Raw genomic sequence first — 27,506 nt, forward strand, 5'->3', positions numbered from 1 at the left:
CACCCCCTGTTTTTCCCATTAGCTGCTGGCTCACCTACATCCTTTCCCTAAGTGCTGGCTGGCTGCTCACCTCTCCGTCTCTCCTCCAGCAATTGGACCCAGTGTGCGGGAGCAGTTCACACACAGCCACGGGGGACGGTTTGCACGCCTGGGTCTCCTTGAAGTGGATCTGAAAGAGTGGCTGGGCCGATGTTTGCAGGAGCAGAAGACAGACAGCAAAGAGAGCACGCAGTCGGGTCTGACTTACAATGCATTCATTAGGCCAGAGCCGAAAATGGAACTGAGGAGACCAGAGCAAGGGAAAGTGAAAAGGCTTGCCTTTCCCTTTGTATTTTGGTGTCTTCACGGCCTCGTTACATACCCATTTTCTTTCATCATTTTAATGGCTTTGCATTACAAGAAGTCAAAATGAGTACCCGAACGATTTTTAGGTCTAGCTTCAGACTGCTGCGGTTATTTGAAAATGTGTCCTCTACCTCAGTTACTACAATGCCGCATCTACAGGTGTAAATACCTACAGAAGACCAGCTGTTCTGAGCATCTACCACGAGACATCGGCTCTCACAGGTTGAAGTGGCCGAAGCAATTGTCCTCAGCCAGCTGTCTCAAAAGGGGAACACAGAAAGCGTTGGGAGCATAGGAGGAAGAGACTGAGTTGCCAAGGGCACAAGAAAACAGCACCTACCCCAACAAGTGGTCACGTTTTCTGAAGCTAGACACCCAAACCTAGGTTCAAAGCCAGGTATGGCAGCGCATGCCTGTATTCCCAGCGCTCTGAGAGGTTGAGGCAGAAGGATTGCAAGTTTAAGCCCTGACTAAGCAACTGAGGGAGACCTGTCTGAAAATAAACATAAGAGAAGAATGGGGAGTGTAGCTCAGTGTGAAGGCCCTCCATTCAATCCCCAATTCTAGAAACCTAAAGAAAGAAATAAAACAGGTCAAACTGAGTAAGGCATTTCTTGATTCCTTCCAGGAAAGCCAGGTCATGACTTGTTCATTTTCTACGATGTGCTTATGCTTGGACAGAAGGGGCACAGCAGGAATGCTTTCAGGGCACATTTAGGGAGAAGTCACTCTCACAGGAATCAGGAATACCAGATGTCACAGGAACGAACCTGTGAACCTGCGCTGCAAAGGATTCTCCAGGCAAGCTCGAGTGGTACCAAGTTGTGTTGAGGAAGCTCTGCCGTCTCAATCTGGGACCCTTCCTTGGCTCACACAAAGTCAGGTAAAAAACTCATTCATTTTAAAAATAATAGAAGCTATCCATTGAGTGTAAACATTACCTGAGGCCCAGAGAGGCTGGTGCCATCCCAGTTCTGCCTCGTAGGGAAGTTTCCTTTCACCCAAGGCAGTGCAAGGCAAGTGACCTGCGTATGGGAGCCAGGAGCACCAGAGGCACAAGGCCCACACGTGGAGCAGCTGCAAGAGAAGACATCGGTCAGCATCCTTGCCCTTAGCACTACTCCTAGAACCCATTCAAGCATCGCTTTACACTGAGATCAGGATTATGGTGCCCAACTGGGCACTTTCCTAAAATGTTAGCCGTGCACAGAAAGAAAAGCGTTAAAACCCACGTTGATTCCCAAGCCCAAAGTAGTATAATTACAAACCCTCTTGGTCTTGAATATTTAAGGCTTATGAAGTGTTTCAAAGACAGTTTTACATAAATCATTCCCCCAAACTCTCCTTGTGCGCCTATTGTCTGGCAAGTACTATACTTGGAAGGGCAAATCCAGTCATCACGTAGGATTTCTCTGCAGGCTTCAGCACTGAGACTCTCGCCCCTTCATCATCAACTTCCTTCCTGCCTGTACGAGCTCCCTGCCTCTTAGGGCCACTCTTAGACAGCTTCATCTCCTTTCACTGGTTCTTTCTCCTCAGCCCTGTCCTTGTCTCAAGCTAAATAAACAGAAGGTGAGAGGCAGTAGCATTGAAATAAGCTGGGGGACATCTTTTCAATCTAAAGATTCCCTTCGCCCCCATCTGGGGATTATTACATACATGCACCTCTCACTATTTCTAGCTACATTCTGTTGTGTTTTTTCTAAGAGTTTGGGAATAAAAAAAGCTGAAGATCTCTGTACCAGATTTGTGTGTGTGTGTGTTTGTGTGTATGTGTGTGTATGACATCAGCTATTCCGTGACCGCCTACCATCTTTATGCTGATGACCTCAAAAATAGTATTTTAAGCCCATGTCTACAAATTCAATTGTTTGATATGCCTCTTCTCACCAATCTCACCTCTTATAGACCATTTTTACATAATCCACTCTCTCGAGTTCAATAAACTCATTTGTTATCTATTCCATCAAGTCTACTATCTTTGTTTTTTCTCTGTTCCTTTTCTAAGGAGTATCAGCATCCACTCAGTGCCCCAAGCTAAGAACCTAGTTACCCCAGCTGTATCTCTTGCACTCCTTCTGCTTCACACTCCTGAATCCTGCCTCATGTACGTCAAGCCCGTCACAAGTGCTTTCCTGTTTCCCTCGGGGACACGTCTTAAATCTTGCCATCTACTGTAAACCATATCCCACCCAGACTTCTGCGGCTGCTTCTCCACTTCACATTTTTCTCCATCTAGTTCTGAGTCCTACAGATTAAACCAGAAAATCCTAGAACACACCACCCACAATATAGAAGGTGATTTCTTTTGGCCAAAGTTTTAAATAGTTATATGTTTAATAGGTTTAGAAAAACCGAACTATCATATCAATGTGGAAAATCAAGTTAATATTAAGTTTACCTTAAAACAAATTGCCCTGCAAAAATTGGAGAGTTTTTTCTAAAAATCTTTCAGGTAGTTTGAAAATATTTGTAAAAAGATAAAGTGGTGTGTGAATCAATGCAGCTTGGGAAACTTGGTATTAGAAAATGGGTCTCAACTCCTTAATGTGATCCCAGGATTGCTACACACCCTCTTTTATTCCCTGTAGAATACTTATAAATACCTTCTGTGCATAAGCTTTGCTGCATAACAAACCATCCTAAACATCCCTACCAACTAAAATAACTTCTCATATAGTTCATGATCCTGGGAATCAGTTGGGTCAGCCTATCTGGGCTGACAACTGCCTGATTCTGTCTGGATTCACTCACCGTTTGTGGTCAGAGGGTGGATCTGCTGGTACCTATGTGACCTAAGATGATCTCATTACATGTTTAGTGTTTCAAAGACCATCAGCCAGAAAACCAACCCTGGTTCTCCCGTGGATACCCATTCATCCTCCAGCCCCATTCACGTGACAGCCTCAGGGTCCCCAGCACAGAATCCCAGGGCAAAAGTACTTTTCAAGCCTCGGGCTCCTTCCTGCCTGTTAATGTCCACTGGGCCACGCGTGTCACATGACTGACCTAGCTCAGTGATGAGAAGGGAGACTCTACCTCTTAAGGAAAGCATCTGAACTGTCATTCTGCCAGGGGTGAGATGCAAGAAAGGAAAGAATCTGTGACTGTTTTTACAATCTACCACTCTTGCCATCCCCTACGCATTCCAGGCATAGTCACACATATGCTCACAATGTTGCTGTCACCTGAAATGAACTCTCAACCTCCTCCTGTCCTGGAAAATTATCATTTCTTGACCTTCAAGGTTCTGATCCAATATAGCATTTGCTGACATCTCTCCTCCGGGCAGAATTAATTATTTTCTCACACACCCCCAAGATCCCTGTATATGCTTCTATTACATCATCCAGCAAACTGCATGATAATTATTTATTACATCTTACAATGTCCCTCTCCTAGATTGTTTTTATACCATCAGCATCTAGCACAGTGCCTGGCAAAGAACACTCAAAAAAAAAAAATGTTCCCTAAATTGAATTTAATTGAAAAAGTTCAGAACAAAGATTAAAGTCTCACTGAAATAAACCCATATTTAAAAGACTTAAGGTACAACTACACAAAGCCCGCCTTATGTGTTAGCAGAAGTAATTAGATCCACCTCATCTAACTTGAAAGGTACAAGAGGGCAGGGTGATGCTTCTAGCCAGAAGAATTTTCCCTGTGGGACTGGCACAAAGCCTGAACTCCCAGCATACATTATTCAAGACCTTAAAATGTTTTCATGTAATACAAAAAGAATGGGCTCTGGAATCCTTAGGACTTAAAACCTAAAGGCCTGTGTGATCCTGACAATTCACTCAATGTGTCTCTCACACTGCTCTTTGCCACCCATTCAGACCAATCTGTGTGGTAGTAACATAGGTAACACACCTCCTGCCTTGTCTACCACACAGGTAACAACTCGCATCAAACCTGGAGGAGCAAAAGGCTAAGCATGGTGGTGCATGCCTCGAGTTACAGCACTCAGAAGGCTGAAGCAGAAGGATCACCACACATTCAAGGCCAGCCTGGACTACGTAGTGAGTTCAAGACGAGCCTTCACAGCATAGAGTCATAGTGAGATCCTGCTTCAAAAAAAAGGGGGAAGGGTTCATAAGCAAATGCCCATGGGAGCACTTTTTTTTTACCAACTGAGAAATGTGGGGAAAGAGTACAAGGAGGAAGAAGAGGAGAAGAAAGGAAATGATAGTAGTTAAGAGGCAGGTCTGTGGCTCATCACTATACAGCTAGATCAGAGTTCAAACAACACAACCAAGGAAGGAAATCCCCCCCACTGGAGGACTCTTCTCAATGACACAGGACCCGGGGCTCTGTGTATGATGTTGCTGGATGTCAGTCAGTCTAGCGTCAACATTGATACATAGCACTTTTAGGCAAGTCTGCTGGGGAGTAAAAAAAAAAAAAGAAAGAAAGAAAGAAAGAAAAGAGATCACTTTTTAAACAGTACTCTCATCTTTGGATTGCATATTCCCTTGGTCTTGTCCCACTGACCTTTACAAGAAGTAATGGCTGGTAAATAAGATATTTTCTCCCTACCAAAAGATACATTCTTTAAGTGAGAAAAATGAAACGGACATTACAAACACATGATTCTGAATCTCAAATTGTATCACCGCAGAAGGATGTGATATCATTGGGAAGAGGTAAAAAAGTTTTAGACACACTGAAGTCTTGCTCAAAAGAAAGCCAAGTTTGTGTAAAATATTTTAGCTTCCAAAATCTAAGGAGGAAGTTGGGTATTTTTTCATATTTATCTCTAAAAATTTATCTCCATCATTTTCCCCTGTTATCCTTTGCCCCAGCCACCCTGTAAACATCCTCAGTGTCTAAGATTCTGTTTTCTCCACCTCCCTAATCCATCTCTTCCCACCTTCAAAAGCCAGGTTGCATTCAATAAATGCTAACTTACATGACTGACAAGGAAATGTACGGCTAGGACTTGCAAATGGCAAATTCAGTGTTTCATCAAGTTCAGATCAAGACCTCTAGAGACCCTAAGAACCCAGAAAATGATGGTGTCCTCCCATCCACATATAAACGAAAATGAACACAGTACTATGGACTAAATTAATATGTATTCCAAATTAATCAAAATAGCCTCTGCTGGAAAAATTTTAGATAAGTATATCAAAGGCTGACCTCCTCCTTGTCCTCTTCCCCCTCGCTGTTTTGAGATCATAACTATGTGGTCAAGAAAGAGAAAATGGATCTCTGATTTTTAGCACTTGGTCTGCTGCCGGATACTCCAAGTCTGACTTCACATCACAAAACTATGTCAAAATACTAATTATGAATATGTGTTACAGAATATACAAAAAGGAATCAACTGTTTTCTTCCAAATTCTAAGTTTCCAGTTCTATTTTGGTATATGATCAAACAACTTAGCATTTGATTAGCAGCTGTGTAACTCATTGTTTTACCCACTGTTGTAACTATATTGTGGTTGCATACAGAAAGAGGTGGGCAGCAAGTAATTAACAGCAAACACTCAGAAAAATGTCAGAAGCATGAGATCCTTACATCTTATTTCATTAGACACCAATTTTTGATAAAAGCAACAAGTACAAAATTATATTTGGACAAACCTTCCAAAAATAATATTCACAGCAGTCACAAAAATCTAGCATGTAGATGCTAATTACAGAGCCAAATCAAAGCCACCGCAGTTGCAACTAAATCTGAAATACTTCCACATATAATGTGATTCTTATATTCATAATAGCAGATATTGGTTATATTTTCATTAAATTTAAATAGTTTTTGCTTAGATATTGCTTCAGCTGGTCTATTTCCACCTTTATATTTTAAAATTTGTATATGATCTATAAAAGTTAATACTTTTATGATGGGGTACAAGAAAAATGTTCAGATGCCTGGGGATTTCAGAATATTTGGAAATCAAAAATTTCTTGCAAGTGACTGTTGAGACACTTTATTTCAGATTATGTAATTCCACTAAAACAGTAAAATTTAAAAACCCTGTACCGATAGTGAATTAGGTCAAGAATGTAAATTTAGGGACTAAACTGAGTAAATCAGTAATTTGTTTTGTCCTCATAACTGAGTGGACCTCTCTAAGATGTGTCCAGTTTCAAAATCAAAGCAAAAAACCTCTTAGTGGCTTTGGGCTTCAAGGCAGAGGGCACATTGTGGCCATTAAGCAGAAAGCCAAGGAGTACTTGAACCAATAATATCAGTAGCCGGGCAGAATGACAGATGACCTTTGCAAACACCCAGATGGTTTCATCTTTCTTGAAATTTTGTTCAAGAATTCTGATTTGTTCTTGGTCACATGTAGTCACTAAGGCCAGTAGTGTTTGTATGATGCTGGAGACACTTTTATCAGAGTTGCATCTATTTTAAGCTATTCTCTTGCATGTATATATTCTTGGGATTCTTTTTTTTTCCATTCTAATGATGGGTCAAATTGATAGGGCAATTATAAAAGGACTGCACTCTGAAGCTCTACAAAAATAACACATATCTCCCTCCTTACAAGAGATAACTTGTCATTGCCAATGAAATGAATGAGTGTAAGAGTAATAATAAGAGTAATATATTATATATTCCTAATATAAGGACTTCCTCTTTGTTCACTGCCATATTTTCTATTACAACACACCCCTTACCTTTCAGCATATTTTGCCAATTTCATTTCTATCCACCCTGTACAACCTGCAGCAAGCCCCAAAACTTCTATTTTAAAGGACGTTTCCAGGGAGGAGGGAATGCAGGGAAACACATTTAATTTATCCTATTGAAAAAGAACCGCTCTGTAGAGCTTCTAAGCACTTCTGCACCATCATATAAACTGTAAATCAGCGCAGATATCTTTATCAGTGGTTAGAAACATATACTTATCAGCAACATATGCATGAAAGACAGTATGTGGATGAGCTGCAAAGCATTTGGCAGAGACCCAGCAATGAAAAAGAAAGAATACAGTGAAGAATTGATGGAACTGTTTTGTGTTTCAATCCTATTCATTTTGGAGTATTTTCTATCCTCTCTCTTTGTTCCATTTGAAAGTGCAATAGACACATCAAGAGAATGTCAGATTGCTGTCACTTGATTCCATCTACACAGCACACAGTGATCCAGGACGACAGCACATGTACACACAGTGATGCACACGAGTACATACACACATCCTTGTGTCTGTTTCTGTATTTTCCCATTTATGATATAATCTGATACAGGTCTGTGCTCTTCTGTTTTGACAGTCTAAACACTACCTGAATATTGTTTCACCAGAATCAAGAGTAGTGCTTGATAATTAATTTCTCTAGTCAATGGTCTTCTCCAAATGGGCAACTCCCCTTGGAATTTAGGAGCCACGACAGCAGACCGCGTAAGTAAAGAAGCAAGACAATTCATTAGCTTATCCCACAGCAGCTCAAAGTGGCGGGCAACGTCAGTCCCTGCTCTGGCGCTTCGATGCTAACGAGAGTCATTGTATATTCATAACCCCAAATACAGTCAGCTTCCTGTAAAAACTTTTGTCACCCAGGCTTCATGGCAAGAGCAAAGCACTGCACTCTTGGTGCCGTGGCACTTCTGCCAAGTGAGTGTGAGAGCAAGATTGATTGTTTTGCAACATGTCCTGACAGGGGGGAGCTAAAGGGTGCTGCCCCAAGGGTCCTACAGCTGCTTAGTGTGATCGCAAAGCCCCAGACAATCAAAGAAACCAAAAAGGAGGCAGTGGTGGCAAATGTGCATGTCAGGATATGCATAGACCGCGCATTAAAAAATCACAAAGGACTCCAAACGAGGAGTTGGGCGCATGGATTGTTCAGAGTAATTATTTGATAGGGACGAAAACCATTTTCAAAAAGTCATTTCGGGAGGAGAGAACGGTGTGGAGCAATAAACTTGTCCTCACACTGCAGCACTGCTTTGGCCTACCTTAACCGAATCAGACTTCTGGAGCCCTCTGAAGTTTTCCGTCATAATCAACACCGCAGCTTCATGAGACGAACAACCTCAGGTCTGCCAAATCTGGAGCTACCTGCAATCCAGTTCCCCATCACCTCTTCGTGTTGTTGTCACCGCCTCCCTTGTTTTATCACCATCATCTGCCTCATCATCATCATCACCATCACCACCGCCACCATGGGTTTGCAGAAGTGAGCCGTGTACTGCACCTGTCAGGAAAAGAAGGAGCCAGCTCTGTTCCATTTGACCCCAAAATATCCGTCTGCCTGAGGCAGCTAACAGCAACCCTTGAAGTCAACATAGGGAATATAGGCTATAAATGACCCATAACGATTAAATAAAACAGGATAGTGAGAGACACTTTTCTAAATTTGATGGCACTGGAATCATCAGAGTTATTTCCAGATGCATAATGTGTGTAAATATGAACATAGCTGAAGACAAGGACTCTTGAGAAAATGGGGAGACAGGGAGTGGGGTGCTGTGGGGGCAGGGTCTCACCAAAGCTTTTCCTATCTTAGTCACAGACACACAAGCTTCGAAAATAGAAGGGTTTGTGTTTATGATTGATTGAAGTAACTGATTATCCACAGATATTTTAAGTGTTGAGACATTAAATTGTCAGCTCTATCAGTTTGATTGCGGTAAAACATGAAAACATTGACTTTTGTCTAGTTAGAGAAATTTATTTTTCCCAGAATGACAATCCTTTAAGTAGAAGCCAGGCAGCTTGCCAGCTTCCCGTGTCATACACTGAAGTTTGCAAATGCAGCCCATATTTTCAAGTGTTGTTCAAGGTTCAGTGAGTGGTCCTTTGCAAATAGTCTGAGAATAAACAGAATCCTGCAGTTATACTGCACGTACACTCAGAAAGGTGGAGAAAGGTATTTACTTACATTTAAGGGGGGAAAAGTCCCTGCTTTGTACTTCTGTAGTGTATGTTAGCTGTGCTTTGTACTTATTTAAAACCTTTCTCAAAAATAAAATAACACTCTTTCGACCACCATGCTGTGATTAATGTTTTATAAACCTGAAATAAATGTTCATCATAACTGTCAGTGAGCTGACAGCTTTCAAAAGTCTTTGTTCCCAAAATGAGTAATTTGTCTGATTTTGTTTAAGATATCATATTCCATTCTGAAAGGAAGATGTTAAAATCAAGTAAATTCTCCTAAGACTTGATTGCCATTAAATCAGCCTTGTATTCTGGATCTTTGTGTATCCTATATACATGCATACTACTTAACAAAATAAATTTGCCATATTGCTTGTCAGAACACCTGTGCCTTTCATTGAGCAAAACTGTAGTTCTGTGTTTAAAACCTAGTCCATTATAATAACAAAAAATGTCAGGTGTTATATATAGTCAAGACTTTTAATAAAATCTGCAAGAAATCATCACTAGATTTGATGTTTTCAGTGACAATATCAGTCAAAAGACAACTGTGGTCATTAATTCTACTGAAATACTAACATTTATATTTGCTACATGTTTTCTAAGCATTTATCAAGATCATCCAAATACAAGATGTTCTCAAGACCAGTGGACAGTTGAGCTTTCCATGTGTGAGTTCTGCCAATAGCAATAGGAAGGACTTAGAGCCAAGAAGGTGCACAGAGGCACCCGAACAGCTAACGAAGCTAGTCGATCAGGATCGTACCTCTGCATATTCCAATAGCCAAATCCAGATGTCCCGCTAAAGCCTTGTGTTGTTATGGGTAGGACATGTTATGGGTTGATTGGATCATAGAGGCCGCTAGAAAGTGGACCTGGTCAGAAGAGGGGGGTCCCTGCAGGCACAACCCGGACGGTTCTTCTGTATTCCTGGCTCCTCCTTTCGCTCTCTGCTTCGCTGCTGCCAGGTCATAGAGCCTTTCCTCCAGCACACTTCTCTGCTACACTGTCTCTTCTGACACACAGGCTGACACACAAGCCAGACCAAACCTTCCCTCCTTTTAAGTTGTGGTGTCAGGTGTTGTGTCTCAACTATGAAAAAGTAACTAACTAAGACACCAACTATGTGTAGATGGAACATGGGATCGCATGCCCTTCCTATGACACCTCAGATGGTCATAGTTGTGATAAGTGATCATAAATCTCCCATTCTCCCAATCCTTTGTTCCACCTACCTCGAAGGTTTCATTGCTATTTCACGGCAGAACTCTACGAAGCCTCCCACCCCTATGCTCTCTTATACCATTATAATCCTTTTGTCAGCACGGGCTCACCCGTACCTCAGTGCTGCTTTCAGAGCACGCTCATAAAGGTTAAAATTACAGATCGTTCCTCATGTATCATTTTTGTCATTTATATTTTTCAAAACTCTCAGAAAGGCTCATTTTTATAACAATAGCGCTTTTTCCTCTTATATTACCTTTGTGCGTAAGCCATTTTTCATTTTATTATTTTCTAAATTCCAAGGAAGTGCAGGTTGTATACCCGCTATCCTGGTGCATTGTGAGAGTTTACTGCTCTTGCTCATTTCGATATATGCATTATCCATCTCTTAATGAAGTTTATTTTCATTCTTCCTTTTCTCTATGACTACCTCTTATAACTGCTGATTCACTGTAGCATTCTTATAACCAATGTTCTTGTACTAACTTCCTCACTTTGAAAGATACAGTAGATTCCATCTCTTACAAGGTTTTTGCAGCTGGCTCCCAAATTAGACTCAAAAGAAAATGATTCATTTGCTTCCTCTTTGTCAGTTGTTGTTTGTTTTTGTGTTTGAGGAAACTAGTACCTTCTTGTAGACAACTTGAAAAAAAACCCACTATATTTCTTTACATGTTTACCATTCTCTAATTTCAATATTTCTAAACTGTTTTCTAAAACAGGTAAATGGCAACTGACCCCACTAGGACTCAGGTAGGATCCCCTTCTTTTTGATAGGTGCTGCTTTCCAGCCCCTGGACTGAGCACAACTGTGCAAGTGCCCTGAAGCAGGGTGTCTTTAAGGTTTCTCCTTTGTGCCTTTACCTAATTCAAATCATTTTGGTCACCATCTATCCTCCATGTGCTTCCTTGCTCGCTTGTTTTGCAGTCCCAGGGATCCAACCAATGGCGTCATCCTGCTAAGCAAGCGCTCTACCAGTGAGCTACATCCCCAGCCAGAGCTTCTAACACTGAAAGGTTGCTGTGACCTTGTCATTTTAATAGCAGTCACACTTCCCATGTTTATAAACGTACATAATTAGGCAGATCAGAATTTCCATACTTCACTCCTTTCTCTTTTTTGTTTTTTTTTACTTTTATCGAGAAAAAAATGAAAATAAAAATAACAAGATATTCAAGTCAGTGTAACAGGGGAGTAGCAATAATTAATACACTGAAAATTGTTATCTTCATAGTTATTATTCAGAGTAAAAGATATAGGCAGGAAATAGTGTCCAGACAATATTAGCACATAATTTCTTTTCAGTGACCTGAAAGAAACCAACTATGTAACTATCTTGTGTATATATATATTTTTTTCTTTCCCTTCCTTCCTTTCCTCTTTCCCCCAACACAGTTTCTCTTTCCTTTTGAACATGGCTTATTTCACTTGTGCATACTTACTTGCACCTAAAGTAAAAGTAAAACATACTGCTGCCTCCTAATTAAATTTTTTCCTAATTCTAGGCTTGCACTCAATTCCCTGAGCCCTTGGGCCAAGCACAGACTTTGCCTTAGTGCCTAATTTGTTTTTCTATATTTTTATAGCGTCTATCAACATTTAACAACAAATCCACACATTAACCATATTTAAAAGGACAAGTAGTCCCTCCTTACAGCTAATGAAATATTAGATGTCCCTTTTCCTACATGAAATCCTTATAACACATAACCCTATTTGATTTGTCCTCTTTTCACTGCTAGGAGGAATGATCCTTTTAGTGTCATGATTTTCTAACTATATTCAGAGATGCCTCTTTTCCTCCTGAGAAGAAAACTCATAAAGGGGATATAAAATTTTCTAAATTTAAAAAGGTACTCTAGGCCCCATTCATTCAGCAAACCACTTCTTGTTTTCTCATTTTTATTCTGAAATAGTTTTATACTTATAGAAAAGTTTTAAGCGTAGAGTAAAAAACAGAATGAGCTTCACCTAAACTGTCAACACTGAGACACAATTGTTTTACTGTTCTTTCTTAGCCTCTCTCTCCTCGCCTCTCCTCTTCTTTCTCATCACATATGCAATTTAATTTTTCTGGATCTTTTTGAGCATTAAGTCTCAGATACAGTGTTCTACCACCTCTGAATACATTTCCCGACAAAAAGGACACCCACTTAAATTATCAAACAAGAATGAAAACCAGGAAATCTAATGTTGACATAATACTTTATCCATCTACGTATTTTAATTTTCTCAGTTGTTCTGAGAATGTTCTTTATAGCAATTTTTGTTTGTCTGCTCCAGATTCAAGATTTCCCTATCGCTTACAACACTGGCCTTTGTAAAGGTCCCTCAGGTTGAGTTTGCCTAGTATTTCCTCCTAATTAGATTTCAGTTATGCATTTTGGCAGTGACACTATGTAAATGATGTTGTGTTCTCCACGTAGTCATCAGGAAGCACGTGATCCTGGTTTGTCCAAGTACTAGTAATGTTAACTTTGATTTCTTGAGCTGTTATGGTGGTATTTACCAGGTGACATCAAAGTCTTCTTCATAATTAAAAACCATCTTGGCCTGTGTACTTAAAAAGTAACTAATAGAGAGAGATTTTTTTAAATGTTGTGAATACTCTGGTCCTCGTCCAATTCTTACTCCCTAGTTTAGCATTCAGTGATCATTCTTGCATGCTGGTAACAAAATGGGCATTTTTCTAACACTGTCATTCATCCACATTTGCTAGCTGTTATCTGTCATTGTATGAATGTTGAATGTACCTCAAAGGTCCATGTGTTAAACACTGAGACCCCAGGGTTCGCGATGGGAGTTCCTGGAGGTCATCAGCAGTGAAATTTGGGAACGCTTTTTCTTTCTCTTCTTGCTTCTTGGCAGCCAGGGAGCAGTGTGCCGCACCAGCCCTCCACCGCCATGAGCTTCCTCCCCACAAAGCAATGGGACATATTGCTAGGTATAGTCGGGGTCTCAGCACTGAGAGTATCCTCCTCTGTGATTTGTTTATTATTAACTGATGGATTTTTTGAGTGAATTAGAATCTACTGTTCTCTTTATCTTAAATCTCAAATTATCCTGGATTTGACCAACAGAAACCCTTTCGGTCTGACTCCTGAGGATTTTTGACATGTCTCTATCATAACTTGGGCTATAATATCACTTTCATTTTATGTTTGGGGATTTGATTTCCAAACAGTGCCTCAAATGTTTTGAAATTTTTATTCAGTTGTTTCCCCAGTTTTCCTTACTTCTATTCAGGTTTGTATAAATGATACCTGAAAAAAATGAAGATAGTAAATAATAGTAGCCACTTTTTTTTTTTTTTTTTTTTTTTTTTTTTTTTTGTCTTTTTCCTTTTTATCAGTACCGGGGATCGAACTCACAACTGCCTGTTTGCAAGGCGGGTGCTTATGCCGCTGAGCTAAATCCCCAGCCCCCAATAGTAGCCACTTTCTTTCTGTGGCCCCATGCCACTAACCTACACCCATGGCCCAAACTTTAAAAAGGTTTGAAAGTCCTTTCAATGCAACCTCTCCCCTCACAAAGCTTCATTCCAAAGCAAGACAGTAAGTGACAATGGGTTTAACACATCAATACACTCCAAAACATTACATTAACCCTTATTAGATTATTTTACTGTAGCGAATTGACAAACTTCCTAAAGGATATAATGAGGTACACTATCCTTCTGGGTTATGCGAACAGAGTAGATGCCACCATTCTACGCTTTCCGACTTGCTTATTCAGGGCTCTTCATTGTTCCCAGCATATTCACTCTGTGTCACTTTGCTACAGAGTTCGTCTAACATTTAAAGATGCTGGATCTTTAAAAAAAATCAGTTAATAAGGAGAAGAGGAACTATTTCTCTTCCTATGGAACACTCTTTTTAAAAAAGTGTTTCTAACAAGTAACACCATTTGCTTTTCCCAAGTCTTTTAAAAAACAAACAAAAACTGTCAACAAACCATCACAGATAAATAAGCAGCATCAAAGTGATAGCCACAGGCTTAACAAGTAGCCAAGCAATTTCACACATTCAGCCCAGAAATTCCCTTTCCCCTGAGCACATTCCCTCAATAGACTATGCAAGGTGACCCCAGGGCATCACTTGGGGTGAAAAGTCACCTCGCTAAAATGCACAAGTTCCAAGACTTGCAAACCCAGGTCAAACCCAGTCAGTTACTACCATGTATCTTAGAAGGTCTTAAGTTTCTCAAACCAGTTCACTACTCTTTTTCTGAAACCACTAGTATACCCCAGACCTTCAAAGGTTTATTACTTCCAACTGCTGTCTAGGGCAGCAGACTCCTCCGTGCAAAGTCTGTTTTTCATATAGTTAGGTTTTTGAGGTGTTTCTGCACTGCACAGCCAATGTGTTTGTTAACATAAGAAATAAGCAAATGTGCTCAAGCTGCAAAATGATGAAGTACTTTATTATGTAAAATTCTATTAAAATGTTACTTACTCTTTAAGGGTAAATGATGGAGTTTATACTTTAACTCTCCTGGCTACTTGGTCTTCTTAGTAAACCCCCAGCATAGTTACACCAATGATAGGCCCATGGGTTTAATTCATCTTTCAAGGTACATATTTTAGGCACTGCAATATCTATCTCACCCTAAGCAAAGCTCATAATCTTTTTTTAAAAGTATGAATCCACTGGCCATTTTTTAAAATTGTTATTATTATACTGTTAGCGGTCCTTAGTATTTGTGAAGGTTAATCTTGTCAAGCTAATTGGTTAGAGAGCTGTATAGAGGATTAGTAAAGATACTTTGTGATGTCTTAATGGTCATGAAGGAGTGACCTTGGAGACCATATCGGGTCCCTGACAGAGGTGTTCTTACCCTGACCTCCGTTTCCGCTATGCTATGAAATAAGTAGCTTTTTTGCCACGCCCGTCTGCTATGATGTCCCTGCCTTAGACAGCTCATTATGGATGGAAGTCTCTAAAACTATGACTTAAAAATAAACCTCCACTGCTTTAAGTTACAGGTATCAAGTATTTTGTCCCTGTGACAATAACTGAACTAATATAGAATTCAGTAGGTTAAGCTAAAAAGCATATCTTTGTAGTCTTCTAACATGCAAAGAACTATGTTCACCAGGCATGATGAAATGCAGCTTACTGTTCTTGAGGTCTAGTTCTGCACTTTTTAATATGGTAACCAGGAGCCATATATAGCTGCTGAATACTTGCACTGTATCTAGTTCAAATCAAGACATGCTGTAAGTGTCAGAGTCACACCAGGTTTCAAATATTGAGTATGAAGACAACACAAGATAAGTCACTAATAATTTTATGTAGACTACATGTTGAAATAATAGTTTCATGTACTGTCCTAAATATATTATTAAAATTAATGTCATCTGGTTTTTAAGCATTTTTTAAAACATAATACCAGAAAATTGTAAATTATATATGTGCCTCACATGCGTGGCTTACTTTTTATTTCTACTGGGGAGGCCAGCTCTAGCTTTAAAGCAAGCAACAGTCACAGTTACAAGGCAAATCCCCTAGGGTGTCACAAGTATCCTGCCACAATGCTACTTTCTTTTTTTTGAGATTATTAAAACATTAGGTCACGTGAGTAAAAGAAGACTAAGATTGGAAGAATTAGGTTCATAGTGAATAAAAGGATAAACCTTACACATATTAATGTTATCATGGTGATTAATTAAGCAGCATAGCAAACACTTGTTGCAACTGTCTTACAAATGTCTAACACAATCATTTTAACATAAAATTAATAGCTTTTTTGAAATCTCACTTCTATAAATGTTAGAGTGAAAAATCCTGAAACAGTTTGTGATCTACTAAGATCTTTATTTAGATATTCTCATTCCCTCAAATTCATTATGTCCAAAACTGAGGTCATTACATTACTGTTGGGAGGTAACTGTCCATGGTGTTTTTATGTCTCAGACTAGAGACACCACATAACTCTGAGTTAGCACATCTGTATCACCACCAAGGTAGCAGCCATGTCACCTTCAGCTTTTCATTTTTTTAGGATCAAATCTTTCCTTGCCCGCTCTTCTCAGCAAAGAGCTAAGGAATTCCTGGCTGCTGGTTCTGAACATCAGGAAGAGAAGCTACAGTTTCTCTAAGATTGAACCAAGAATGCTTACCATAGGTCCTCAGAATAGTCATGCTCAGCAAATAGTAGTCATAACTTTTGTAAGGTTCATCATAACAAGGGTAAGCAACCTGTAGCCTGCAAGCCAAATCTATCCACTCCCTGGATTTGTTGGAACACAGACACAGTGTGCAGTGGCAGAGTTGGCTGGCAGGAAGAGTAATGATAGAGTTGTAACAGAAACCAGATAACCCACAAAACTAAACATATTGATGATCTGGCTCTTGATAGATAATGTTTTCTGAATCCTACCTATTACACAGATTTTTTAAAAATCATGTATTTTTATTAGTACACTTCTCATACATACACATGGATCACAGCCATCGTAAGGAATTTATACCTGTACATGATGTATCTTGATTCTTTCCCTTCCCTATTTATAAAAGCTTTGTTTCCAATGTTTTTCTTTTTTATTCTCTCTTTTTACTTTTTCCCTCCTTCCCTTCTCCCTCCCCTCCATAGATATTGGGAAGTAGGAAAACACGTTCAAATGGGAAAGGTATAACACAGATTTTAACAACTTTATTATCACCTCATCTTTGATCACTCACAAACCCCAAAAGCTTTCCTGCCCTTCTTCTCATGGGTACAAAAGTACCAAAACCATCTAAATAGTGTGAAAAAAGTGAGAGAAGTTTTAACAGTCTCTAGGAATTCAAAATTTTGTCATAAAATACCCTCAAAGGCAATGGCTGGTCTGGTGTCTCTTCCTCTAGCCTCAGCAGTGACTGAGGTGAATGAACAAGTCTGAAAAGCACAGCTGTGCAAAAAAACACGCAAATCCCACTCTGGCAGAACCTGATCGCTCAAGTGTAGTTGCTGCATAGGTCTGTCTGTCCGGAGCTTAATGAAAAGGACAAGAAGGCAGGTACATTAGTCAAGGTTCTTCAGGGAAACAGAACCAACGGGAGAGATTTAATATAAACAGTGAAGCTATGTGATTGTGGAGGCTGACAAATCCCAAGGTTTGCAGTCATCCAGCTGCAGGTCCAGGAAAGTTAATGGTATAGTTCCAGTGTAAAGTCCAAAGAGCAATAGGAGAGCCAGTAAAGTAAGTTTCAGGCTAAAAACTGGCAGGTTTGAGATCCAGGAACTCATGTTTCAGTTCAAGTTCAAAGACAAAAAAGTGTCCCAGCTCAAGCAGCTGAGCTTTCAGCCTTTTTGTTCTGTTCAGAACTTTACCTGACTATACAAAGCCCATCTGTAGAAGAGAAGGTAGCCTGCTTTATTTAAATGAGCAATTCAGAAGTTAATCTTCCCCTGAAAAACATTTACAGACACTCACAGAATAAAGTCTGACCAGATATCTGGACAGCCTGTGGCTCAATCAAGTTGACACATAAAATTGCGCATGCATGGCTAAGAATCAGACTTCTTCCATCAAATAGAGTTTAGGACTCTCACATACATTCATAATATTAAGATTTTTATTGTTGTTCCATAAGTGAATAGAACAAATAGAACTTTGAAAGTATTTATAAAACTACATAAGCGAGCAATTCCAAATACTAAAATAATATAATTCAATTGTTAAGGAATTAGTACTTCCCGAAGCTACAAATAAAAAACGTAAAAATGTATAAGGGATAAATTTTATCCAGGACTTCTTGAAAGAAATGAATAATATGTTAGATTACATCCTTTTCTTGCAGGCATCATAAAGTAGAACATAACAAAAACTCCCACAAAGACAAATAGAGTTTAAATTTACCAATATATTCTTTTTCTTTCAACTAGCATTCCAAACATTTCTTGTAATCATAAAGGCCTGGATACAGCTACAGTGTAGATCATCTGATTTTGTTTCTTTATTCCTAGCAGGAAAAACACATTTTAATCTTTTAAAATACCAGTACCAGACCATCCATTAACTGTATGCTCCAAATGTTCACAATCTAGTATTTTTACTAAACCTAATATTACTTCCTGTGAATACATTAGAGATAATAGTAAAATACCATGGTTATAAAAACTAATCAAGTATGGACAATTTGCTGTAAATCTTACTATTTTATTAAAAATTCTATTATAAACCTCACACCTTATAAAAGGCAAGAGCTCGTATTTTTACAGAATTACAATGTTTTCTGCTCTACTGCTCTGAATCCAGCAGAGTAAACACAAGTTAAGAAATTCTATTTCCAGAGCCCTGCTGACTTCACTGATTATTGTTTTGCATAGATAAGTAAATACCTATTAGAGCAGTATACTACGACCAGATATCAAAGAGTTGGAGTAAGAGGTACCTAATGGAACAATAACTTTTAAAAAGATCCTTTGTCTTAATTCTATTTGCCACCAAAGCTGAATAAAAAAAAAACAAAACACACATCTATAATTTCTGGAAGACTAGCATTTTGACTTGGAATATCAGCAGATAGTTTTGGTAGACTACTAGAAAGGGCAGTGAATAGACTTCAGTGATTTTTAAAGAACTTGTTTTGTAACAAGAGTGCTGCTAAGAACTTAACAATGCAAATATTCATTTTCAAACTCTTTTCTGGGATTTTAAATTAGAAGACCATGCATGTCCTCAATTTTTTTAATATCTAATGGTAAAACACAAATAATACCTAATGGTAAAACCCAAACATTTGGTCAAAGTTCCTTTTAAGCCATTTCTCAAATTTCATGTTCCTTTTAAGCATAAATTCAAAGGCAAGTCATTCCATGTGTTTCTGACTCATTTTTGTCACCAAAAATTTATAAGATTCACTTTAGTTTTTAACAAAGATGCCTTATAAGGTTTGGTTTTCTGTTTAATACTTTGAAACACTATTATTTTGAAGAGACAAATTGCCCTAAAATCTTGCATCTCAAAATTATTAATTGTTTTCAAATGAAGTCTATGCTTAGCAAAACATTTCCATGTTCTCTATTATATTTTCTTTAGCACTCCTGATAGATTTATGGGCCCAGATATAGCTACATATATAACACATGGTATATGTCACCATTATTTAGCAATGTCTTTTAAACTGTTCTATGGGACACTAGTGTCTCAAGGAATATTCAGAGCTGTTCATGGCAAAACTCCAGTGGCATAACACATAATACCAAGAACCAACAAATGGGATCATATCAAATTAAAAGGTTCCTGCACAGTAAACAACCAAATTAAGAGACATCTTACAGAAGGGGAGAAATTTTGCCTGGTGTTGCTCAAACGGAAGACTAACATATTTTTTTAAACCCTCAAAAAAGACCCTTCCCCCCAAAAAAAAATTCATTCAAAAGATAGGCAACTGAAATTAATAGACATTTCTCAGGAGAAGTACAAATGGCCAATAAGTATAAGGAGAAATGTTCACTATGGCTGGCCATCAGAGAGACGCAAATTAAAACAATACTGCAATTCTGTCTTACTCCACAAAGATTGGCCAGCACCAAGAAATCAAATAATAGCAAATCCTGATAAGGCTGAAGGAAAAAGGAATTCTTGTAAATTTTTGGAGGGAACGTAAAGTAGTCTAAGCACTATGGAAATAAGTATGAAGATTCCTCAAAAAAAACCTAAAAACAGAAATTCCATTTGACCTAGCTATTTCCTTTATAGTTATCCACCTGAAAGAATTAAATACATCATAGTACAGTAATAAGTGAGTATCCATATGTTTAGCAGCACAATTCATTTAACTAAATTTTGAAAGCAGCCTTTAAATCCATCAACAGACAAATGGGTTAAGATAATATTACACATAATATAGTACTGCTCTGTCATAAAGAAGGATAAACGTGGAGGCTGGGGATTTAGCTTAGCGGTGTAAGCTCCTGCCTTGCAAGCAGGCAGTCATGAGTTCGATCCCCGGTACCGATAAAAAGAAAAAGACCAAAAAAAAAAAAAAAAAAAAAGAAGAAGGATAAACGTGAGCCATTTGTGGGAAAACGAATGCACCTTGAGATCATAACATGAAGTTAAAAAAAGTCAGACACATGGGGCTGGGGATTTAGCTCAGCGGCATAAGCGCCTGCCTTGCAAGCAGGCAGCCGTGAGTTCATCCCTGGTACCGATAAAAACAAAAAAGACCAAAAAAAAAAAAAAAAAAAAGTCAGACACACAAGCTTAAGTGCTGCATGGTTTCCCTTATATGAGAAACTCAAAACATAAATAAAGAACAAAACAAAAAATAATAGATAGTAGAGAAATAGATTTTATTCAAATAGGAAAGAGATCAAGAGATGGAGGAAAGGGAAAGAAGATGGAAAAAGCATTAAGTTGTCTGCGTACATGCTCCAATTCCCAAGAAGGAATGTAATCACAGACCAGTGCGACCATGTGCTGGCAAAAAATAAAAGCTGGAAAGAAGTCCATGGCCGGAACGTGGCTAGGCGTGGTAGCCAAGTAAGTATGGAAAACGTTGAATGAAAATCCAACAGGCCTTTTACCACAAGATTTCTCAGAATACTTACGTATGGAATGAATGCTCAAAAAATAGACATCAGAAGCTCTGTTTCTCAAACTTAACAATGGAGCTCTTTCAGTGGAGTTACCTTGTGTGGCATTAATACTCAGTAAAACAATAGGAAACCTGATCTCTATGGTTTCAAGTAAGTGAAGAGTAACTTCATTCATTATCATCCACGTGTGTCTGTCACTTTAGTGGAACTAACAAACATTTCAGGAAAATGACAGCCCAGATGTTTTCCAATACTAATAATTAAGAAAAAATTAGTAAAAGCTCCAGTTCAACAGGACAGGAACAAAATGACAATCTGATTTTTGATAATATACCAGTGGCAATTTGTCAACCATACTGAAAGGACTAAGTCTAGCTCACAACAGTTTTCTAGTGAAAAGTTTTTGATGAAAACTGACAACTATTAAATTTTTGGTGAATTAAAAGTATCATATACAATCATTTCTTGATTATGACTAAAACATATTTTATTTTAAGTTGGCTTTCCCTTACACCTGAGCATAGGTCAGACTCGTCCATCCAAATATATGCATATATGGAACTAACATAAAGTAATTTAAATATTAGCTTAATCAATACATAATTTTGACATTGTTAAGCATGCTTCATGGCAATGGGCCCTCTATTTTGCTTATGACCACAGAGTGATAAGAAGGACTTCAATGCGTGTAATAGTAAGGGCCATTCTACTGTATCTCCAAATCACATAATACAGTCCACAGGCCACTGGAAATTAATTTATAATTATACAAAATTTTATGTAATGTATGTCATCACTTGCCTTCCATTATAATAGAGCACAGTCATTATTAGGAAATACACTAAGTCTTAAAATAAACTAAAGTGTGAAATATACAGTAATTTTGTTAAATTCATAGACACTTTTGCAAAACACATAAAAAAATAATAACAGTCATCCTTAAAAAACATTAACAAAATTTTAATCACCTTGGCAAGGACTACTTTTTTATTTTAACATGAAAAAAATAAAGATGATACAGAATTTCAAAACCAAATAATAAAAGATTAAGAATGGTTAATACACTGCATATTGTTATCTTCAAAGTAGTTGCCAGGATTACAAGACATAGGCATGAAAAAATTATCAGACAATAAAAGCACAAACCATTCTATTTGATGAACCAACAGAGACTAGTAGTATAATTATTTATCTTGTGTGTGTGTGTATATATATATATATATATACACACTTGATGTTTACACACGCAAGTCTGATTTATTTCACTTATAAGTATGATCTTGTTACAGTCATTTATCTATAAAAACTTAGAATTTATCCTTATTTGTAACTGAGTAGTACTCCATGGATAAAAATACTACAGTTTTTTTTTAATCCATTCTGCGATTGATGGGCACTTGGGTTGTTCCCAAGATTTAGCTACCACAAATTGTGCTGCTATAAGCTTGAATGGATGCACATAAATCACTATAGTGTGACTTTCAATTCTTCTGGGAAAATACCCAGAAGTGGAATAGCCAGCTCAGACAGGACCTGAAATCCTAGTCTTTTGAGGGCTCTCCACACTGATTTCCACAGTGATTGCACTAGTCTACACTCCCACCAACAATGGAGAAATGTTCCTTTTCCCCTAAAGACCCTCCAGCACTTGTTATTGGTTGATTTCTTGATGGCAGCCACTCTTCCTAGAGTGTGATGGAATCTCAGTATTATTTAATTTGCATTTCTCAATGATCAGTGATGTTGAACATTTTTTATATATTTATTTGCCATCTGTATTTCTTCATCTGAGAAATGTGCATTCATCTCAGATACCCTGTTTTAGACTGGGTCTTTGAATTTGGAGGTCCTGATATTTTTCAATTCTTTATATGTTCTAGATAGAAGGACTACCTACTCTTAAAAGATTAGCTGCTATAAGAATTGCTCTCCAATCATAAATACTAGAAAACTGGAAAAATATAAGAAATAAAAGTTTTCAGATACTGAATAACAGGCAACATAAGACCTGTCATTCCTGAAAGGAAGAAAACAGAATGGAGTCTGCTGACTGCTCCAGCTTATCACTTGGAAGCATTTGCTAGGTTTGGATCAGAGACGAGGGATCGAAACAGAGCCCAGAAGTCACAGTGAGATCAGATGACAGAGACAGGCATCTGCAGAAGATGATGGAACTAGAATTTCTGAGAGAAATTACCATACAGGAGGCATCTGAACAGATAGAGTTCTGAAGATCAGCAGAAGACGTCTAAGCTTTGGCTGCATATTGAACTGCATATGCATGAAGTAAAACTTCTCAAGACTGCAGAAAGAAATAAAACAGTCTACCAAACAGTGCCCATAGTTCACACGGAGCTGAGAATGATTCCCACTTGCCAGAGTAAAGAGACCACGTAATATCTGAGTATCAAAAGGATAGCCTTACACACACAGCTGTTCTGTCCTGAGAAAAAACCTAAATGCAAGACATTGAGGATCAAGCTGATCTCCAATAAATGAACTGCACACCAAAGCCAAATTCAACACTTTTTAAAGGAATGTAACAAAACTCAGCACCCAACAGTGTAAAATTCATAACGTTCCGTGTCTGACCAAAATAAAGATGGCAAAGAAGCAAGAAAATATGATCCATAACTGTATTTTTTGACTTTTTGAGATACAGTTTCACTTTGCATTCAGTCTGACTCTGTTCACATTTTATATCCCAGGCTGGCCAGGACCTCACAGAAATCCTCATGCCTCAGCCTCCTGAGTGCTGGGATTACAGATATGGGCCACTAAACACCCCCAATCTGTAACTTTGGATAAGGAGCAGTTAATGAAACTTGAGTAAAAGCAAATAAACAGCATGACAAAATTGACAAAATTACCATAAAAGGACATTAAAACAATTACCATAATAAGGATCAAGGATGTAATACAAAATGTTAATAAATTGAATAAAGAAATATAGATATTTCAAACTCCACAAAAAAATACTAACATTAATATCTGAAATGAAGATTCAGAGAAAAGATCAACAGAGAGAGAAAAGAACAACAAACTTGAATTCATTGCGATGAAAACTGTCCAAATTTGATCATAAATATAAGAAGACTCCCCAAAATTAACAGTCTTAGTTACCTATATGAACATACCATACACATTAATTTACACACAGTTGGACTACAGAAGGAAAAGGGAAAGAGAGGAAACATTTCAAAAATAATCATCACAAATTTCCTAAATTTGTAAATATATATATATATATATATATATATATATATATGATGAATGCAAGAAGCAAAATAAAAATCGAGCAGAATGAACCTAAGAAAATCACACATAGTAAGATAATAACATAATCCTAATTTGATAAGGACATAACAAGCCACAACATAATCCAACTGCTGGAAACAAAAAAAAAAAAAAAAAAAAAAAAACCAGAAAATCTTAAAAGAAGTCAGAGAGGAAAGAAAGATTTTGTGTAGGACAATATAACCAAAAAGGATTACATCAGGGGCTGGGGATTTAGCTCAGTGGTGTAAGCACTTGCCCGGCAGGTACAAGGTCATGAATTCAATCCCAGTCCAAAAAAAAAAAAAAAAAAAAGATTACATCATTTAATCATAGACTAAGAAATGAGGTGGGGTTGCAGCTCAGTGTGAGGTGTTGCCAAGCATGTCTGAGGTGCTGTATTGAGCCCAGCACTAGAAAACCAATCTAGGCAAATTAGAAGATAACAGAGCAGCACCTTGAAAGTACCAGAAGAAAAATGAACTATCTAAAAACATTTTACAACCAGAAATAAATCTATAAAATTGTGAAAACAACAACAAAATCCACTTGTAGTTAGGGAGAAAAATCTTTTTTTAAAAATGAGAGAAAAGTAAAGCTCTTTCCAGACAAATAGATACTGAGAGAAACTGATGCTATGAGAATGGTACTACAGTCGTTCCTTGATATCCTTAGAGAGGCTCCACAATCCCAGTGGAAACTGAAGTCCACACACTCCCAGGACCCTCACTTAAATGGACACAGGATAACCTGCATGCATCTGCCTGTATTCTTTAGGTAATAAAACTAATACCACATAAATGCTGTGTAAACCGTTGTGATATTGGATTGTTCAGGGAATAACGTGATGGGAAAGCCTTCATGTGCTCAGCACAGACTCAACTTTTCCCCAAAATTTTTGACCCATGGTTTTCTGGAACTATGGATACAGAACCCACAGAGATAAAAAAGCTGATTAGACAAAAATATTGATAAATTCTTCATAGAGAAAGATAAAAATTATATTGGAGGGAAATTTAACTCTATAAAAGGGTGTAAAAAGTACAAGTGATAAATATGCAAGTAAAAAGAACTGATATTCTCTCCAATCTTTTAATCTCTGTGGTTTAAACAAGGTTTGGCCCTCCTTGATTTAAAGCAAAAGTAATTGCAATATCTTGCTGGGTTTTGTGATATCACATGAAATATATATTTGATCGCTGTTCCTGTTCTGGAGACATAGTGTCTCAAACCTTTGTAGATAAGAAATGTCAAGCCAATCTTTTGCTCTCATGTTTGATCTTTGACCTTGGTTCTTTTTTTTTTTTTTTTTTTTTTTTTTTTTGTAAATACAGGGTCTCATTGTGTAGCCAAGTTGGCTTTTAACTCACTACATAGCCTAGGCTGGGCTCAAACTCTCAGTGGTCCTCCTTCTTCAGCCTTTGACCCTGGTTCTTGACACAGAAAATCTTAACACCTTGGAATTTTCCAGGTGGTGGTCTAGTGAGATAACTTTTGAGTTCCTGGATAGGCTAGTGATGAGGACTGGTTTGGGTGTGGAATGTCACTCAAAGGCCATGTATTGACAGCTTGGTTACCAGCCTATGGTGCCATGGGGAAGTGATAGAGATTTACGAGGTGAGGTCATCAGAAAAAGCGCTTATCAAGAAGATACTTAGGCTCCAGTTCTCTCTCTTTGTTTGTCTCTCTCTCTCTCTCTCTCTCTCTCTCTCTCTCTCTCTCTCTCTCCCTCTCTTCTTTCCTCCCTTCCCAGTTCATAGCTAGCCAAAAGTTCAGGTCAAACTGGAGCCTGTAACTGGCATCTAAAATGCAGAATACTTTTGTGGGATTGAGCCCTTTATCTGTGAGGGTCTCATACTATCTTTGGGAAGATAGTAATAGAAACCCAGTCATGCCTACCACATAATCACTCTGTGTGTACAACACACACACACACACACACACACACACACACACAGATGACTAGAGGTAAAGTGTTCAGGAAAATACATTATTCTTTCTTATTTTCTTTTACAGGTTCACAAAGTATGAGGAAATAAAATGTACAAGTAGAGTGTTAAAATATTCCTTTGATGTTTGTAAAGTGATGTGATATTATTTAAAGATAGAGTGTGATGTGTATATTTTAAGCCCCAGAGCAATCACTAGGACTAAAACAAAAGCATACAACTCTATAGATGATAAGATAGGAAGTCTTTCGGGCCTTTGGGAGAATGAGATTTCTTAGAATATTTTGTAAGCCATCATGGCAAGTAACTATTAATCTCCAAAGTCCAAAGTGTGTGAGTAAATTGGACAAGCTAGCTCAATCATAAACCAGACCTATGGATCTAAACCACTAAATAATCTTTTAGCCTTAGCCTTTGAAAGCAAGGGATATAGAATAGATTCAACCATCCCTTGGTCTGCCAACCTAGAAATTAAAAGAAATTAGAAGGATATCATCATCATAGCTTCTTTCCAGAATAGTTAATATTGAATTAAAAGAGAGGTATTCTAGAGTTTTTTAAACTGAAGAAAGAGATGGTGTGGTGGTCAACTTGTAACACCAGCAGAACTAAATTAGTGTGGTGCTGGGTGCAGAGGACCCACCTGAGGGTTTTGCCAAGATAAAAAGGAGACCTGGAGAAGAAGAGTTTATGTTGTGGGTTCTCTTGGAGTAGCTTGTTGAGCTTCTTTCCTGATATGAACTTGACTGTTATCATCATCAGAGGAGCTCAGGCCTTCGTTGTCACTGACAGTGGCTGTGGTTCACTTTGGGGGAACTCTGCTCTTTACTTTGAGAATTACTTCCTGGCTCCGGAAGGGAACTGTTCAACCTCCTAGAGAAACTTATACAGCTTCCTGCTATGAACTTTGAGTGTCACTTCCTGGCTCCAGTGCAGAACCCTCAACCAACCAGCATAGATCCTTCATCCCACTGGCACAAACTTTCTAGCTTCCACCACTGACCTTTTGGCCTTCTCAGGACAGATCTGTGAAATAGACTTGCATGAGTCATTGTTGTGGGCACTAGGCCTCAGGTGGACTCATGGAAGGCACTGTCACAGGCTCTAGGTCTTCAGCTAGACTCATGCAGGACATTGTATGGGATTCAGGCCCTCAGCTGGATTGCTTGGGTCTTAGTGTGTGGACAGATTTCCTGCACATCTTGTATTTAACTATTTGGGTGACTACTATGAAATAATTATATAAAAAAATAAATAAAAATACTAAGATGACAGATTTAAACTCAACTGTCATTAATTATATTAGAGATTACTACATTGGATTTAAACCAAAGGAAAAACAATGGA

At 38.2% G+C, this 27,506-nt stretch overlaps 1 protein-coding gene across 14 annotated transcripts in view; it reads right to left on the reverse strand.

The window, feature by feature from the left end:
- The window catches only part of LOC106025699 (uncharacterized), a 142,435-nt gene that overhangs the window by 25,362 nt on the left and 89,567 nt on the right, over window positions 1-27,506 (reverse strand). For 11 of the 14 annotated variants that reach the window (XR_010046416.1, XR_002789110.2, XR_002789108.2 and 8 more), the window contains 2 exons: window positions 8,255-8,493; window positions 1,287-1,422 (listed from right to left, as the gene is read on the reverse strand). Coding sequence is in view for 1 of the 14 variants with exons in the window: in XM_063245348.1 (XP_063101418.1) it covers window positions 71-280; window positions 1,287-1,422 (346 nt within the window). In the remaining 13 variants the exon portion in view is untranslated. Of the gene's footprint in view, window positions 1-70; window positions 281-1,286; window positions 1,423-8,254; window positions 8,494-18,247; window positions 18,351-27,506 lie in introns of all 14 variants that reach the window. The other 3 variants (XR_010046415.1, XM_063245348.1, XR_002789109.2) reach the window with 3 other exon arrangements.

This window comes from Cavia porcellus, unplaced genomic scaffold, assembly GCF_034190915.1.
Source record: "Cavia porcellus strain 051 isolate PalLab524CR breed Dunkin Hartley unplaced genomic scaffold, mCavPor4.1 scaffold_2, whole genome shotgun sequence".
NCBI lineage: Eukaryota > Metazoa > Chordata > Mammalia > Rodentia > Caviidae > Cavia > Cavia porcellus.